The sequence below is a fragment of the Orbilia oligospora genome (assembly GCF_000225545.1).
Source record: "Orbilia oligospora ATCC 24927 unplaced genomic scaffold scaffold00110, whole genome shotgun sequence".
In the NCBI taxonomy this organism is placed as follows: domain Eukaryota; kingdom Fungi; phylum Ascomycota; class Orbiliomycetes; order Orbiliales; family Orbiliaceae; genus Orbilia; species Orbilia oligospora.
In genome coordinates this window covers 624,268-641,916 of record NW_011645667.1, presented here as the reverse complement: position 1 = coordinate 641,916, position 17,649 = coordinate 624,268, and the positions used below count along the sequence as shown (strand labels likewise).

Here is a 17,649-nt window from a genome sequence, read left to right as displayed (position 1 = left end):
TTTTTTTTTTTTTTGGTTCAAGCAGACGGTAGGTTAGATTTCCAGGGAAAAAAAAATCAGCCCTTTGGGATTTTCCCCTCTTCTCGACCTCAGCTGGTTTATCTCGGGCGGCAGGCTGCCCCAGCTTCGTCTCCAACGCTCGGAGATTATTCCTGCCGATGCGTCTCCCACCTTGCCCATGCATCCATCACACCAAAAGGAAAAACATCCCCAAGCAAAGAGAAAATATGATATATCGACAACAAATTTGTTGCTTTGCTTGCTCTTGTGTGTCATTTGGCATGCAAGCAAACCCATGTAATGCTGTGCAGAAAGGAAGTAACCAAAAAAAGGAACGTGCAGTGCATATGCAGCTTCGACTAAAGCTCAATGATCGAGGCCGAGTGGTTTTGGCAGCATCCCGCGAAAAAGATCCAACATTAGTTTTTTTTTTTTATACATGATAATGAGGAGATAGTTACTGGTCCAATGCTTGGGCTTGCAGGGAATAAGGATCATACGGGCGGCCAGGCCATGGGTGGAGGCGAAACGGAGAGCGACCAAGCTTTAAAAGATAGTAAAGAGCACGGAACCACTCGCAAAAGCAAGTCACCAGCCGACGAATCAGATGTTGAGATGCAACTTTACAGATGCTTTGCAGCCAACAACCCCGCACTGGGAGAGACAGGGGTGGGCCGATAGTGGATGGATGCATGGTGGCAAGCAAGCGAGGACTTGAGGCATTGATCGGGCTATGAAGGCGAGTTGAGATTCGTGCAAAGTTACAAAGAAACAGCCTCCAATTCAACCTAAATCGGGACCAAGAAATACTATGAAATTGAGAAAACTGTTGGAAATTGTACTCACCTTCGTCTCCCTTGGCTTTTGGGACCTCCTTTTTGTCTGCTGCCTTTTTGGGAGGCATCTTGTCGTATATCAAGAGGGTAATTATTAATCCTAGTTTCAAGGAGCTAGTGCAAGAAGCAAGGGCCTTTGAAGGCCTGCACGGATTATTACGTGATGGTAACTTGATGTAAGCGAGGTTGTGGATACCGATTTCCGATGAAGTACTGGTGAGAATGGTGATATAAGCTTCTTAGTGGTGAAGTTGATTACATCGATTGTAATTTGAAGGTTGCAACTTGGTACTTTTTTGGGATGCATCATGATCGATACCTATTAAAGGAAACAACACAAAAATTGCAACATATGCGGTCACGAACGGCCTCAAAAACCAGGTTACTTAGTTCTACGATAGTCGAAGTCGAGGGCAACGTATTATGCCGGCTTTCAGCCTATATCCTTATCCTTATTTAAGGTTAAAATTTAGTATTCTAGCTCTGCTAAACCTATAGTACTTTAAGTGTAGTTTTACGACCCATCAAACTACTGTAGTAGCTCTTAATGTTAATAACTTTAATTGCCTGCATTACCTCTTGCTTGTGTCAAACCCCCTCTGTTTGCAATAGGAGACTACACTGTTTGAAGGATTAAAAAAAAAAGATTTATGGCCAAGGACTGATTCGAACAGTCATCTCTGGGTACATAGAAGTAACTGCCATAAACCCAGATCTATGACAGCGGAGCTACTAGCACTCTATCTGGTGATCAGCCAGAGAGTATCCCGGCGTTTTACCACTTAAACTACGAGACCTTTTGTTTAATACAAGCGCCGCTGTCTAATATTAGGGGGCATATTAAGCCAGTAATATATTTAAAATATTTGGACATACTGACTAGCTAACGGGAACAAATATTTAAATATATTGAAAACACTCAAGCCAAGGATCACGGTCAGCTAACTATTGTAAGAAACTTGTACATGTACGTATATATATCTGATGTGTTTACCTAGGGGATACTTAAGTACCTAAGTAGATAATTACCTGTAACCATTCATACCTGTGTGGTTTCGATGCCGCACAGGAACGTGGAGTACTTTATAGCCAAGTTGTTGGACTTAGAGGCGGATCCTCAAAAATGATATACACAGAATTATCTCGAGTGTAGATCAAGTCAACGATCTCAAGGCCTATAAACCTGCATGTAAATTCTAAATAATATGTGCATAAATCAAAGACAGAAGCTCAACGGCTTAAAGAGCTACGTATACGGTGCCCGATGTTAATCTTCTCTTCACCTCCCTACATCCTCTTTGAGATTGTATCTCACATCTTCCTTCCTTCACCCTTTCCCCCTACCTTTTGTACGTCCGTATATATTGCCTCGAGTAGACATATACAACAAGACTATGTGGCCACAAGACTCCCATCGTAAGCCACTGAGTCCGGTCCGTGAAGAATCTATCTCTGCAGGGTCAGGTTCAAGCCGTCTACGAAATACCACGGGTTCCCCACAACGTGGAAATTCATTCGAAATGGAGCGAGTCCGGTCATTTATCAGCAATGTGATGAACTTAAGATCACAGTTCGGTGGAAGTGAAGCTAACGAAAGTGCGCCTACGTCATTTATGGCTGGCCGTCGCCCACGGTTCACTGGCGATGGCAATGACGAGCGTGATCAAGGCCGTGGTCCAGCTCGTGGTGCCAGACTCTTCAACCCAGAGGACCCTCATACTCCCATGGCGAGCCCAACTATTGGAGATACTGAAAAGGCCGTTGAGAATCAGAGGTATAAGATGTATCGAAACTACGTTTTTATGGCAGCTTCCATGAGCACTGCTGTTGAAGGATACGTATGTATTAACCTTAACTTCGTTATTGATCTTAGTGGAACGAGTCTAAAACAAAGTCAAAATATATAGGCTATTCTTCTACCAATCCTTCTTATTACGCTTTTTGGGTTAGATCACTGGAATCCAGAAGAATATCTTCACCATGCACTCGAACCATTTTTGGGCGATATTTGGACTTTCTTGGTCTTCAAGCTAGCAGTTTTCTTCGGGATTCCGATTGGCAGCATTTTGTCCGCTTCTTTGTCCAGGAAATACGACCAAAAGAAGCTCGCCTTGGGTTTCCTAGGGTTGATGCTCATCGCTCATTTGGCTATGGTGTTATCTGGGTGGGGCCCAAGCATCAACTTTTATGCAATACTTATCTTTTGGCGCTTTCTTGTCGGTGTTGGGATTGGCGGCTGCCGTAGTGTCAATGCTTTGACGTCTTCTCGGTAAGCACATACTCTTCATGCATCAATCTCGGAAGAACCCTAGTGTGCAATATCGAAGTTGGAGCTAACAAAAATATCAGGATCACAACCCCAAAGTGGAGAGGTGCCCGTTTGGGATACATAAACGCAAACGCCGCTTTGGGATACTGCTCTTTACTATTGGCAGGCATTAGTAGTATTTGGCTTTTCAAACATCATCTTGACAATGTCCGAGATTGCACCGAGAATTGTAACAAAGCCTTGGATAGATCTTGGTAAGTTGAATTTTAAGCTTCCAAAGTATCGTTTAATGGATCTAGTATCAGCAGCACTACTCTCCTATTTCCTTCTAATATATTGAGCTTGGGCTGACTATGTTAAAATTTTACACAGGCGCCTCACCTCTGGTGTTCTTTTATTGTCAACTTTCCTGGCTCTGATAGCTCGTTGGAATTCTTCCCGGGTGGCTCCACACCCAAACAATACTTCCCGAGTTATCTTGACTTTTTCTCCGTCATTTGGCCGCTTTGCAAAATCCTACCGCAACGGAAAATACGTCTATCCATTGATATACATCTGCGCCATTCAGTTTTTCGGCTGGGCATGCTTTTATGCCATCTTATTGAACGCGACAACAATCCTTTGGGAAGCGGGATACACCTTTGGAAATGTTGAGGGATATAGTTTGTCAATGCATATCTCTCGCATTATCAGTGGTATTGCAATTCTGGTGGGGGGAGGAGTTGGTACCGGCTACATTATTCTTTGTCTACTCGTAGATAAATGGGGTCGAAAACGACTTTTTCTGCTGGCGAATACGTTCCTAGTAGTTACGCTTGTCATCCTTGCGGGACTTTGGGAAAAGATACCTACGTTTGGAAGGATGATATTGATAACATTCACGCTAATGTTGTTAGTTGCTGGGCCGATTGGTTGTGGGTATATCTTCACGGCTGAGATTTTCCCGCGGATATATAGGACTTGGGGCTTTATGATGACAGACATTATTGGCAGTCTCGGAGCTATAGTTGGAATTGTATGTGGGGACTTTGCCCTTCTCAATAGGTCGAGGAAAGTCCCGGGTCAGGACTGGATCCTGACCTTTGGAGGAATTCGGATTCTGTGGTGTTGCTTAGCTGCGTTTTTGGTTCCCGCGTTTCTAGCGGGCTTTGGGATGATTGAAACTGCTAGGAAGGAGGTTGGGGTTATTGAAGGGGAGGTTTATGGGGATTGGGGGAGGTGGGACGATAGAAGAAGGATGAGACCTGAGCAGGGAGTTGCCGAAGGTGAGGATGGGAGGTGAGGGCTTATGAAGCCGTCTTGTTTCCACTTGCTCTAGGTTTTTGATTGGTGTCTCCTTTGGGATTAGCATGGGAAGCAGGTACTTTGTCGGATTGTATTAGTGAATTGGTTGATGGGTTTGCTGTTAGCTCTGACTAGAGTTTAGTTTTCTGGAGTAATGGTGTTACTGTCTTGGGTTACAATAGACACTATTATGGAGTTTGCATTCGTAAAGCGGGCACGGATAGGTACTTTGGCATGCTTTGAGAATTAAAATGTCGTAGAACTGTGATACTTCTATATATTCCAAAAAAAACAGCGATACTTTAACAAGGGACCCTTTTATCCCGGGTATCATCTTCCTAAACTTGCTACAGCACCGAACATCATTCCTACGAGCCCTTCGAGCCCCTTCCCATCTTGAGTAGTACTGCCTAATCGACTTGAAGAACTTCCAGCAGCATTCCCTGCATTAACGCCGCGGATCACACAGTCCCTTAGTCCGTTTCTAACCTTATCCCTACTATCTCTTAGATTCTTGGCTGCAAGTCCGCCCTTAGACATTATTTCTCGAACTCTAGGATCTAGATTCGATGCCAGAGTCCTGAAAAAATGGGTGGTAAGGGACGGGGTATCCAGAGAAGAAAGTAATGGAGTTAGGAGGGTTTCTTGGGGTTCCTTTTTGTTTCCCGAAGAAGAACCACCTATTTCTGTTATTTCGTCTTCTGAATCGTCATCCGAGCCATCTACATTTGTGGTGTCAGATAATCCAGATGTTGGGTCGAATGCAGGGGTTGAGAACGTTAGTTGGGATGGATTTGTAGAGATGTTTGCGGGTATTGATTGTAAGATTTTCTCGAGAGCTACGATATTTGCTGCTCTAGTAGAGACTTCGTTTAGTGTTCTGTCGAGGGTGGAGAGGGTTGTTAAGCTGCGGCTTATGGAGGCGAGGGAGGTTGTGAGTTGAGATTGTAGGTACGATGTTATGGTGGAGGTTAGGAGACTTGTTGGAGATTTGGCGTTTGATGCTGAGGCGGGACCTGTACCTGGGGTATACGATGTTGGGGAGAGGATGTGGAGGACTAGGATTGCGGCTGTAGCCCGAGAACGGGTTTCTGAAGTTGTTGGTTCTTTGTCCGTGCTTGTGGAGAGGGCAGAAGATGATGACGATGAAGAGGAAGAGGAGGCGAAGCTGAACTCTTTGATTGTCTGCTGAGCTCGGGCTTTGATTGTTCGGTCTGCTGGGGTTATAACCGTGTTCAGGAGAGTTTTCATTACATCTAGAGTTTCTAGACCGGGGGCTTCGCCAGTGGCATTGGAGTACATTCGTCGCAATTCGACGATGGTATATGCCGCTCGTATCAAGGCCTTTGGATCCTCCTTCCGTGGTCTACGAGGACCCCTAGGATCATCTGTCGCCCCCGTGGGGATAGCTTCTGACAATTGAACTTCCAATTGCCTTCCGAGCAAGAGACATCGCGTACATCCTCTGAGTAAACGTGTTGTTCGCGCCAAGTTCTCGACTACAGTGTTCAATGGCTTTGCAACATCATGACGGTCTAGAACCTCTTTCGAGAGACGTGCGTACGATGCAGACAATTGTGTAAGTTGTTCACGAATGCTGTTGACCAAGAGCTTGGAGTTATCCCGTGAGACTTTGGCGTGGGTTAGGAGGGGTTCAGCGGATGATGTGGTTAAGGTGTGAATATGCGTATCGATCTCTTGAAGGTCGAAGAGCACACGGGATAGAGGAGTGCTTAGGTCTAGTGTCGTATCTGAAAGGTTGTTCGTAGCGTGTATAAGTGTATTCGCGAATGAATAGGGTGAGAATTCGGAGTCGAGGAAGATGTCGAAGTCGATGTATGATGGGGCAGCTTTGTTATCGAGGCCATTGTTATCGTCGTCTGGAGCGGTGACCTCCACTGTGGGGTCGTTCATTGTGGCCGCTTGAGCATTGGCTGCCAGTCGCCAGCAACTTGGGCTCGCCGGAGCTGATTGAAGCTCGAGATTGTGGAGTTTGGAATGGTGGCGTGGTGGTTGAAGGAGGTGAGGTTTGGATTGGGGGAGATGTCGTGAAGCGGGTTTAAGCGAGGCGCCGATAAACTTACCCTCTACTAGATCTACCTAGCCCCCGTTTCCCACTCGATCCACTTGAACCGCGGGTTATCACTTCACAACTGAAGATTTTGTATCAGTGCCTGCAGATAAGGTTAGTAGGTTATAGAGATACTAGCGTTGTCTTTAAAATGAATTTTAGTTAATTAGAGTATATATTCAAAGGCGCCTCTTGGGTATCTAAACTAGGTCTAAATTAATGGGCTGGCCGCAGCATTGTGGCCATATACACCAAACACCATAACCCTAACAGAAAAAAAGTTTATATAACTAGGATGGCCCTCATGATCCATCAAGAATAGTAGGCGATTCCAAGCGGAGAAGATCTTGGGAATAAAAGATAAGGGGCCATTTGAAGTGTCCTTTGAAATATATTGCATAATCCACCCGCGATTTCGAGCAGCTCAGAGTACTGACAAAGGTGCCTTCGAGAACATCTTTAATCATGAGTTGGCCCTGGTGAATAGCGGCCAGGTGGTGATATTGTCGGATCGGTCTAAAGCGCGCCGCTCATATCGATGACGTCATATCCAGAAGGTGGTCTTGATCCAGCCTTCAAACTCCAAGCCCACCAAAAGCTCTGTCAAGCTCTTCGCCAGGGCTCGCAGCTTGTCTCGTATATCCATCCGATACAGGAACTCCGAGAACCTTAGGCTCTGGCATCGATAAGGGTGTACCAGCAGCCCCACCAGTAACCGGCGTGCCAGCCTTTTTTGTCGGTTCCAACATCATAACCCCTGTATCTAGCCAACCCGGCGCCACTCTCCTTTTTTCCATTAGCTCTCGTTCTTCGATGCTTTTAACCCATTTCTCAATCTCCTCTCTTGCGGTCTTGGCTTCGTTGGTCAAGTGCGCCGCTAGATTTCCACAGTCGACGATCAGTTGGTCGGGAGATATGCTGGATTGGCCTGAAGGTGATACGATTTGATTGGATGACGGAGGGGGTAGAGAAGCTGGAAGAGAGACGTAGTCGTATGGGAGGGTTATGGAAGTTGGGAGGCCTGCGAACGGCGAAACAGTGAGGGGAATCTGGGCGAGGAGCTTGTGAGCTGTAGTGGTTAAGAGGCCAGGTTAGTAGGTCAAACTAACAGGAGATATAGGACTAAAGGTATTACCATTATGATCATGCATCTTGTAGGCGATTTGACTGTCCTCGAAGAGAAGAAGACTTCGGGGCTGCAAGGTGGGATGTTGCGAAGATGATTTGATTGGAGGTGATATCGATAGTGCAGGTGGTTGACGTTACCTATCTTGGGCTAAACTGTGGTAATTTCCCTCCTCAACACAATCTCGTAGTGGTACAACAAATACAATTTCGATAGTTCCATTAATTCGCTAGTAGATGATTGGTTTGCGTAATTGTGAACCTAGACATATCGAAGAAACTCCTCGTATGCTCCCCATTCTTTCTCTGAACCATCATCATACCGGTATACCTCATCACTATAGGCCATGTATCTTCCAGGTTTCTTGCATTCTGAAATTGGGAGCCGCCAGGAAATTATATGGGCGTCATACAAAAGCGGCATTCCGGTGTATCCCGCCAAATAATCCGGCTTCTTTGGGTAGCTTCCTAGTAGCCTCTTTCGGAGCTGGCTTATTTTACTGAGGGCAGGAACAGTCGTTCTGGCGTATGGCCCAGCTCGGACCTCGAATATAATATCCAAATATCTTTCCTCCAACATGCCTTCCTTCGGCCGGCCTGTCCATTTCAAGATTTGCCATCTTGAGTCCTCGGCTTGTAACTCGGCTGCTGGCCCACAGAAATCGATGTAGATGGTCGAAAGCTTTGAGCAGGTTGTCGATAGGCTATCGATCATCGGCAGTATGTGATTCTCATTCCGACCCACGCGAGTGGGTTGCCCAGGAGACGAAGAGCCGTAGTAGAAGCAAATCTTTAGTACTTCTAGATTCTTGCATTGAGAAAGAGCTGCCTTGACTAGGTTTTGAGGATCATCTTTCCAAATCCATGCGCCGTCATCGTTCGCAAACCGGGCGCCAATTTTCTTCAGCGTCGCTGCGTATTTTGGTACTACTTGCTGCCAAAACAAAGGTGCCAATTCTTTGTTCGTTTCTGATATGCCGAATAAATCGATATGTGTGATACCACTTTCATTCCTTAGGAAGAAATTGTGAATTGCTTTGCCATAGTTCATAACACATACCCGTTCTAGTCGAACATCCGAATTTAGGATTTGTTGGAATAGCTTGTTTTGATATGAAGCTTCGTCGTCGGGATCCCAGGGGTCGTTTGTTTCTGTATACTTCCCTTCGGCGAGTTGCCAAACCTTGGTTTGAGCGGATGCAATATGCACCAGTTTCTTCATGTTTGTGAAATCTAGATCGAGTGTGAACCCACTCAGGGCATATGTTTCTAATGATCTGAGCTCTGTTGCTTGTTCTAAGGCGGCAAATAGCGGCCTATTTGCCCAAGGGGATGTTTGCACACTTCGTAGATCTAGCATGAAATGCTGCAGGCTATCCTTGGATCGCAAAATAGCATGGGCTAGGCATTGGACATGTTCCGGATCTAAGCAATTATATATATTGGCGGTATCAAGATTTTCGATAAACCTGATGGTAAACCGGTGTAGATTCGATAGTTGGGGACAGTAGTGCATCAAATTAGAGACGCTATTCGTAATCAACAGCACATGTAGTTGGTACTGTCTTTCCGTTACCGGAGAGCACAAAATCGAGGATAGGCTTGCATGAACATAGGGGTAAAGTGAACCGCTCGTTAACCAACTATATATGATTAAAGTCTTGTTAGTGATCATACACAAATACTCCTAGTCCCCTCGAGCGAGTGTAGTGGATTGAAATATGTACCTTATCTCGGTAAGTCGGCAGCCCGTGGCAATTATTTTCTCAACCACTTCTATCAGATTTTCTAATCCTTCGAGCTGTTGGCGCTCTACGTAGCTAGCCAATTTTGGTAGGTCCTGTCTTAAGAAATCCCGTCCTAATTTTATAGCCTCTAGACCGCGGCCATTATTTGAGATAATCGGATATCGAGTGTCTAGTACGAATCGCCTCATGTTGGCGAAAATACCACAATATCCACTATCAGTGTCCGTCGGCTCTGACAAGGGAGGCTTGTAATTTAGAAGCTCTCCCAATCTCATAGCAGACCCTGCTGGGGTTGCCAAGCGGATGGTGAATTCCCGGAATAGGATTTGCGCGGTAAAATTCAGTATCCTGCGGCATGGTATTGCTCGTCGAAGGAACTTCAGACCTGTTATACCAAGATAGGACAGGATCTCGGTGAGGAGCTCCGGCGGGATTGTTGAAAGTGTATGAGGCATCGATCGTATTGCCTAATGCGTGCAGGTACCTAAGAGGTATTTATGTGTGTATATGCCTTAAAGCTTGCTTGTTTGGAGCCTTGTTGAATGAGTAGTTCTTCACACCCTGCAGCTGAAGTTATCTCCCTACCGGCTACTCAACTAATACCTAAGTACGGCTTTACAGTTAGTAGAAGCTTAAGATACTTAGGGATAGCGATACTGGTTGGACTCAGCTACGCACGTGGTATGGCTTCTCCATTTATGTGGGAGCTTGGCGACAAGGTTCTGGGGCCGACAAAGCGTGCTAGAGCATGGATATAGATTGCAAGTTGAGTCTGATGTATATGTATGCATGTAGCAAGGCTAGATATATATTTCTAAGCCTATCAAGAGCCTAAATTAGTTAATAAGAGGTATCGGACTAGGAGCACCACGCTCCATGGTACCATATTGACTTATAAGTCATCTATAAGCTCTCAGTAGCTACTATATTAGCTATATTAGAGCTCAACTGTGAAGCACGTACCTTAGTCGAGTCTCGACACTTCGTACCTCGCTGCGGGAAGCATCTACGATTTACCACATTATCAACACATATTGGTTACTTTTAAATGCCTTAGATTTAATTTAGACTGTTTGGGAAATATTTTTTGATCAGTATGCACGGTTCTGGCTCTGAGACTAGGAAATATTAGTATATACCTGCTTAAGAATGGCTCTCAGATATTAAAATGAAATTGGAATTGAAGTTATTAGTAGATTCGCAAAAAGAGAAAAGGCAGAAGTACGAAATAGTCAGTTGTTGACATCTAGTAGGTCACTTATTACTCGCTAATTAAAGCTTTAGCTATATGGCAGGCCAATCACGAGTATAGAAGATTAGATTGTAGCCATTCAAAGGTCAAGGGCTGTTGAAATTTGTGCCTACGAATTGGCATCATATGCACGCCCACCGAAACAAAGATAATGTAGATTTTTTGCGTGGGGCTGGGTACGAGACAAAGACAATGTCATTCTATGGAAAGATATGTACTTCAAAAAATGTTCTGGCCGGGGTGCTTACTAGTCTATCTTAGAACTATTCTTAAGTTCGATGGATCGATTTAAGCCTATCGAAGTTCGTTTTTATACAGGATCATTGATATCCCATGCTAAAACTAGACTGGGAACGAGACTAAAACTAGACTACTACAACGCTAGCTTTTTCACTCCGACGAACTTTAATATTATAATATTACTGCCCATGAATTAGCCCTTATGATTTGAAGACACTAGTGAGTAATGGCAATATGGATTCGAGGGTAGGCATTAATTATGGAGCTATTGATTCTTAAAGACAATTGTAGTCAGATTATAGTCTCGTATTAATATTACAGACGCGGTCCACACTTTTATTAGACTACCGCATCATACCTAAGAAATTGGCGTAAAATATTGTTAATGTCGGTTTGATTAATTGTCAAGGGAGGGCGCGGCTAAGCTCTGTAGGCCATACCGAAGCGTTTTAATACAAATCAGAATCATGAGTTAGGAAGGGTTTAGACCCTTAGCTTCTAGTGCTTTATGACGCATGCATCACTAGCCACTCTAGGGCTAAAAATTATTTACCGTAGGATTAATTGACCCAATCCTCAAACACCTCAGCTTCACCTTTACAACCAATGTCATCTTTTCTATACCCCCACCTCCTTCCCTTCAACCATCACCACCCCCTCTCTGGGCGGGCATAAATGCCCTGCCCTCACGCGACCCAACCTTGAAGTTATTAACGAGCTCCACGAAATCAGAAACTCAACAACAGACGGCAAGGTGCGTCAGCTCTTTGGCCTATAGCTATGCCATCGCGAGATGCTAGCTACTTCTGAGGCCAAAGAGCTAAACGCGTTCAAACGCTCCAGCTAACCGTGGTCCCTTGGTCTTCACTCAATCAACGGTCATCCCGCAATACTCTAGGGTATTGTGGGCTCTCTGCCACTCCGCCCTAAGAGTGCCCGCCAGATTTGAAACTAACAATCACTAATGGAACAACTTGATGCTTCCACGAGTACTGTCGTTCCCAGTACTCGGCTGGGGCTCGAGGTTCTATAAACCGTGCTGGACGAAGAGGTAACTTTGCTTCACCCACTGTCGAACCGCCCTTCAATCCGCCCACAGCCTCCTGCCCCCTGATTTGTCCACATCCCTCTGTTTGAAGGGCTCCGGCCACCCGATGGTTAAACCTCGTGAGCTTTCATAACATCGAGGACCATTATCCTAAAAATCTTGAATAACGAAAATCGTTCGGCGTCACGACTGGTTAACGATGTCCGGCAATCAATAGCCTCCGTGGCCAATAATCTGGGAAGAGATTGCGGCTGGCGCTACCTCTAAGAAGGCGATGAGACTATGATCCGGTTTGATGCTCAAGGGGTTCCGATTAGTCGAAATTGTGTGCTGGTTGTGATCTTCAAGTAAGTTTTTTACTATTGCCCCAAGTTTCACAAATATATAAATTAATCACCACTTCCAAAGCGCTAAGAAAATCACTTGTTCTATCTGAAATCACTTCCCTCCACCCTGCCAAGTGGCGGCGGTACTAAAGTTACGACAGCCAGGGCTTTGCCACAGGTGCAAAGCAAGGACAATTCTCCGTGGTGTAGTCTGGGACATAAGGAGCCAAAAATTCTCAGAGCCAGAGTTGAAGGTATCTAAATCTATAGCACGCACATCTATCATTACATTCGGCTTCTACAATAATATGCATACTAATTCTGTGCCTAGAAAACTACAGCACGAAGAACAGCTGAGAAAGAACAAAAAGGAGATACTAAAATTGATTCAATCTTATTTCCTCAAAGTATATGCTTCTACAACCTAGAGGCCTCCGGGCCTAGGACTAGGAATGGAAACTCATGATGCCGGGCCTGGAGGATGCCGACCCGTACAGTGGCTATTATGAAGAATGACACGTGCCCTGCAGTACTCCTGGGTAAAGCTACCCATGGAGACACCCCAGGGTCGCGGAGCACTAGAGAAAATATTTACCGGGTGGAAGTTAGCCCCCCAGGTAGCTCGAAATCCTATACGGCGGACAGGTTATGACCCTCTACAAATCAACTTTGTAAGTAGACGAAGGAATCCTATACTCTCGACTAGATGAGTATTTAAAGCACAGACTAACTCGAATACATTCCAGGAACTAGTAGGGTATGGGCGATAATTGGAAGGGTCGAAAGCAGATAACCGATATCGGTTTGCACTACCAGCCATGTGGTGGGCTTGTATAGTACCGCAGCAAAGTACGGATATGAGGATCTAATGCCTTGAGGATATCGAATCTTCATAGATAACTTCGTGCTTTGTTGTGATGGACGATCATTTCTACCTTGGCTCCGGCCTATCGTGATCTTACCTCGACCTGGGTATACTTTACCATACATCGCCTTGGAGGACTTTCTCCTAAGTTTAAATATGTAAGTACCTATACACCCAGAACTGAGACTACATTAATACTTATATTATTACTAGTCTCGTTCCCAACAAAAAATGGCCGCAAATTCAAGTTGTGGCTTGATGATTGCACCGAGAAGATTGGGCCACACCCTTTCCGGTCATGGTCAACAAAAATAACCCAATCGTGATTATAGTCCCGGGCTCCGGCCCCTTCCCTTCCTAAATTTATCGGGAGGAGACGCCTCGAATGTGACCATATGGCCACGATGTATCTATAAACTTTATAAACTTAGTCTCAGATATGTGTACCCTGAAATGTGTTACAGCCCTGTCGTCATGGAGAAATGAGGTAGATGTGAGGTAGTTAAAGAGAATAATAAGAAATCATCGATCTTTCATACATCACTTCTGGTGTCTGGTACCCGTATTAACAAAATGTCCTATCGATATGAAGGTTTTAGCACCACCATGTCCAGTCGATAGATATGGTACCATGATGCTTCCAAATAAAATTACTATCTGTATATACATTAGGAAATCACCGTGATAGTACAGAATGTAATGAGGCTTTAAATCTTTATCGCTCACCAACATAAACCTATTTTTGATTATCTAACTACGATGTTTCATCGGTAGACTTTGATAATAGATTTGAGCAATACTGATCTTCTTATAGTTTTAAATGTCTAGATATTTATATATTTTCAATGTTAGTGTTCTTAATGTCTGCATGAACCTCCCGTTTGAGTACATCAGCATAAATAATCTCATCATGTCAACGGCTGTTTCCCCATCCAGCTTTTCGAAAGACAAGGTTTGCGGTGTATTGATATTTGTGAAAATCATCGACACGCTTGTGACCTTGATTGTAACCACGCATCTAGCTAGTTTTATGTCACTGTACTTGTACCGCCGGCCGGCCTGTAGCATCTAATGATAAAAAAAACTGCACTCATTATATTAGCGATACCCAAATGTTTTGGTCAACTCTTGAAGCTTGGCGGTAGATCTGAAATTGAAATACTAATAATTTATGTAGCTGAGTGCTTACCTTATATAGAGATTAATCAACCGACTAACCGCAATCTCGTAACTAACCAGATTAATCGCACAGTTTGCAATTGGTTACGAGACTGTATTCATAAGTTACGAGACCGGTATTCATCGACTCCGAAATTCTCAGCACAAGTCTCAACACATTATATTCCAAAATACCACATTTGCTCTTTCTGGGGACTAACCGCTTGCCTAATGCCTAATGCCTTCCGTGCAGAACTAGATGAGTTTTAGAAGGTACCGAATCATTGAAACTGGTAAACCGGGATTTAATCCGTCTATTCAAAACATATATACAAGCTTTGATTATGACCTTGCTGGAACTACTTTAATATTTATCCGCCAAACGAATTAATTAATGACGCGGAAATCTCCGTGTAGCCTGATAAACATGCATCAACTAAGCCCTGTCCATATCAAGGCATTCAGCTACACAGCATATCGACTGATTAATACCCCAGCTGCAGCCAGTATTAGCAACCGAGGGAGTGCAATTTTACATCCAGAGGAGGCTTAGAAGCCACGTGCTTACAAAAGTTCAAACTTATTTTGGCTATGTATCCTTGTTACTTTTTCATATATGCAACCTCAGTATCTCGACGAGTCCTGACACCCAAGATAGAGAGGCATGCACTCTATCATGCAGTCATGATCATGGCATCTTCAATCGGAACAGACGATATACCACCCGCTGGGCAAGTTTTGGTATTTCTAATCCCCGTCATTGCTTGTAGGTAATTAGCCGACACGGGTTACACAGGCCCACAATCCGATCCAATGTCAGCCCTTAGCGAGCCTTAACAATTGAATCGGCCGTATAAGCTCGGCCGATTAAAAGATCATGAATATGCGGATAGATTAAAAGTGCTATATAATCCAAGGTTATAAGGCAAGGCTAGATATCTTATGGTGGATCATTAATGCATTGATGTCCTACCTAGCCTCATAAACATCATTTCGAATATTTCCAGATCGATCCCATATATAGATATCAATTACAAACTTTATATCAAGCGCTCAAGCATATAGAAGCGTTAGCTACGTATAAGTTAGCGTTTTATTAAGAAGATGACAGTCAATTTCGGAATAGTGATTGGTATTATACTTGGGGCAGCGTCTGCTCAAGTGACTCCAGCCCCGTCACAAACCCTCTGGGGCCAGGTGCGAATACAAATCCATCAAGTTATCGTGGTATCAATACTTGCTAACGTCTTTGTTGTAATTAGTGTGGTGGTATTGCTTGGACCGGACCTACAACATGTAGTCCATACTATAGCAATACTCCAGTAAAGTGCACTACCTACAACCCTTACTACGCACAATGTATACCGGATAACGATAAACCGACCACGGCTCCTCCTCCCACAACTACTATCCGTGATTGCATGCCCATGCTGTCATGTACAACTTCACGTTTGTACCACTTGTTCCAAACGTTTAAACACTCTATGTGAACTTCTACTAACCAAAATTAAAAACGGATTCGGATACCATACACAGTCTGTGGAGCTAACTGTCCAGATAGAACCCTCACAGCTTGTGTCACTCATAATGCTTGCGCTACTACAACCCCAGGTCGCCCTACTTTCCCCGTTTGCGAGTGTACAACTTCGTCTACTAGTTCTCGATGCATCAGTAGCTTGTCAACTTGTGGCTATTTTCCCGGTACGCTCATTTTTCGCACATCCCTTCTTGAATATAAAGACTAACATAATATACTTAGCTTGCTGTGGAATGAGTCAAGTTAAATGTGCTAACTACTGCGAGGGTGCTACACCACCGCCAATACAAAGTCCAACGACGATGGCATGCGTGTGCCCAACGCCGACGACGACTCCGATAGATACCTGTTCGTTGACTTCTAGGACTTGTACTACATATGATGGTGAGAATGGGGATACCCCCGCAATACCTTTTACTTTAGGAATCAACTAATAGTTTGATATACGTGATCAGGATGCTGTGGTAAAACTTCCACCGCTTGCGTAAACTTCTGCGGGACTAGCTTTTCTGGCAGGATTCCATACACTAGAGCTACTTGTACGGCCTGCCCTACGAGCAGTACCACTACTTGTATAAGGACGAGTAGTTGCTATGATGTATCTCGTAAGTTATTTCCTTTCTATGACCCCCTATAGCTTTTCTCCCTTTGTATACGACTAATAACCGTCTGTAAAATGTTTAGTCTGCTGTGGACGCTCGACTAGCAGTTGTATGTCATGGTGCAGTGGCACGACACCACCACCTACATCAACTCCAACCCGCTTAGTCTGCACCTGTCCGCCAAATACAACAACAACTATCAGAGTTACAACCCCGACGGCTATTGTTAAGAGAGTTCATACCGTACAGCACGAGAGAGCCTGGAAAGGCAAGGCATACGGAGACGTGAAGGCCTAGATCCTCTTTAAGTTTACGTCATAGACAAAAGACACCTAGTACTTTATGCCGAATATTCATTTTTCTTTTTTAAAAAAAGGTTAGACTTGGAGGATAATGTCGCAGAATGACTTCAGAACAAATGTTATTTCTCATTTTCTTATTTGGATTATTGTTCTCCTTGGAAAATAACACAAAAACAACGCATGCTTTTCGCCTCGAATTCCCGGCGCTCAAGCATCCTTAGCAGATAAATACTTCTCTCTTCGAAAAGTCGCACGAATACTTTCTTTCTAAAACCCATTAGTGGAGTTCAAGAAGTATATAATTCGTACGAGTCTCTTTCACAAAAGGATTTTCTTCACCTAATGCAATCGCCTAGCCACACTCTGCGCCTGAAACCGCCCTTGCTACGTCAAGCTTCCGCCAAGATACGCGAAGTTTCCACACCAAAAAAATAAGCAAAGAAAACATTCTCCATGATCAGACGTTCTGCGCAACATATCTGCTTCATGACCAGGATCAGCGAAAAATTCGGATGGTCGAGAAGTATTCTCGTATCCGCCGAAAATTTATTAAAAAGTTTATAAGATTTATTAATTTTTTAATATATGAGAAACCGAGAGAAACAAAATTATGACGTAGGATTCTTAATGATACTGTACAAGTCGCAGATGTGTTTTGGTGATTTGGAGGAGAAACACTTTTACAGGGGAGTTCCATGGAGGAACCTTTCATGGGAGAATCAGGAGGTAGGATCTATTCATGAGCAGGGAAAAAAAAGTTGGTATCATTCGACTTCAGAAATATACAGGAATCGAGACAGAGAATGCAAAAATAGACCAGTTCCATCCACTAAGAATAAGATGTAATTAAACAAAAAGTATGGCTTTCTTCAAAAGTAGTTTTTCGTGTCGTCCAATCCAAATACATGCTTTTGGATAGACAATGATGGTGTAGATGGCAACCTTCTTTCCAGCACTAGCACTCCCTTTTGCTTGTAGAATCTCTA

General features: G+C 44.1%; 5 protein-coding genes across 5 annotated transcripts; 2 read left to right on the top strand and 3 right to left on the bottom strand.

The window, feature by feature from the left end:
• Window positions 1-2,356: 2,356 nt before the first annotated feature.
• Window positions 2,357-4,387, top strand: AOL_s00110g169 (uncharacterized protein; the record flags this gene model as incomplete). The annotated part of the gene is made up of 4 exons (XM_011126859.1): window positions 2,357-2,674; window positions 2,744-3,105; window positions 3,186-3,359; window positions 3,478-4,387. 4 exons carry the CDS (start codon window positions 2,357-2,359, stop codon window positions 4,385-4,387), a joined length of 1,764 nt encoding a protein of 587 aa, XP_011125161.1.
• A 332-nt stretch (window positions 4,388-4,719) lies between these two features.
• On the bottom strand, window positions 4,720-6,303 carry AOL_s00110g168 (uncharacterized protein; the record flags this gene model as incomplete). Its single annotated transcript, XM_011126858.1, has 1 exon — window positions 4,720-6,303. The coding sequence occupies one exon, from the start codon at window positions 6,301-6,303 to the stop codon at window positions 4,720-4,722; it is 1,584 nt and encodes a 527-aa protein (XP_011125160.1).
• A 732-nt stretch (window positions 6,304-7,035) lies between these two features.
• Window positions 7,036-7,611, bottom strand: AOL_s00110g167 (uncharacterized protein; the record flags this gene model as incomplete). Its single annotated transcript, XM_011126857.1, has 2 exons — window positions 7,036-7,529; window positions 7,596-7,611. The coding sequence occupies 2 exons, from the start codon at window positions 7,609-7,611 to the stop codon at window positions 7,036-7,038; spliced, it is 510 nt and encodes a 169-aa protein (XP_011125159.1).
• A 236-nt stretch (window positions 7,612-7,847) lies between these two features.
• On the bottom strand, window positions 7,848-9,788 carry AOL_s00110g166 (uncharacterized protein; the record flags this gene model as incomplete). The annotated part of the gene is made up of 2 exons (XM_011126856.1): window positions 7,848-9,228; window positions 9,313-9,788. 2 exons carry the CDS (start codon window positions 9,786-9,788, stop codon window positions 7,848-7,850), a joined length of 1,857 nt encoding a protein of 618 aa, XP_011125158.1.
• A 5,538-nt stretch (window positions 9,789-15,326) lies between these two features.
• On the top strand, window positions 15,327-16,658 carry AOL_s00110g165 (uncharacterized protein; the record flags this gene model as incomplete). The annotated part of the gene is made up of 6 exons (XM_011126855.1): window positions 15,327-15,419; window positions 15,485-15,708; window positions 15,784-15,923; window positions 15,982-16,143; window positions 16,215-16,364; window positions 16,444-16,658. 6 exons carry the CDS (start codon window positions 15,327-15,329, stop codon window positions 16,656-16,658), a joined length of 984 nt encoding a protein of 327 aa, XP_011125157.1.
• Between the last annotated feature and the right edge of the window lie 991 nt (window positions 16,659-17,649).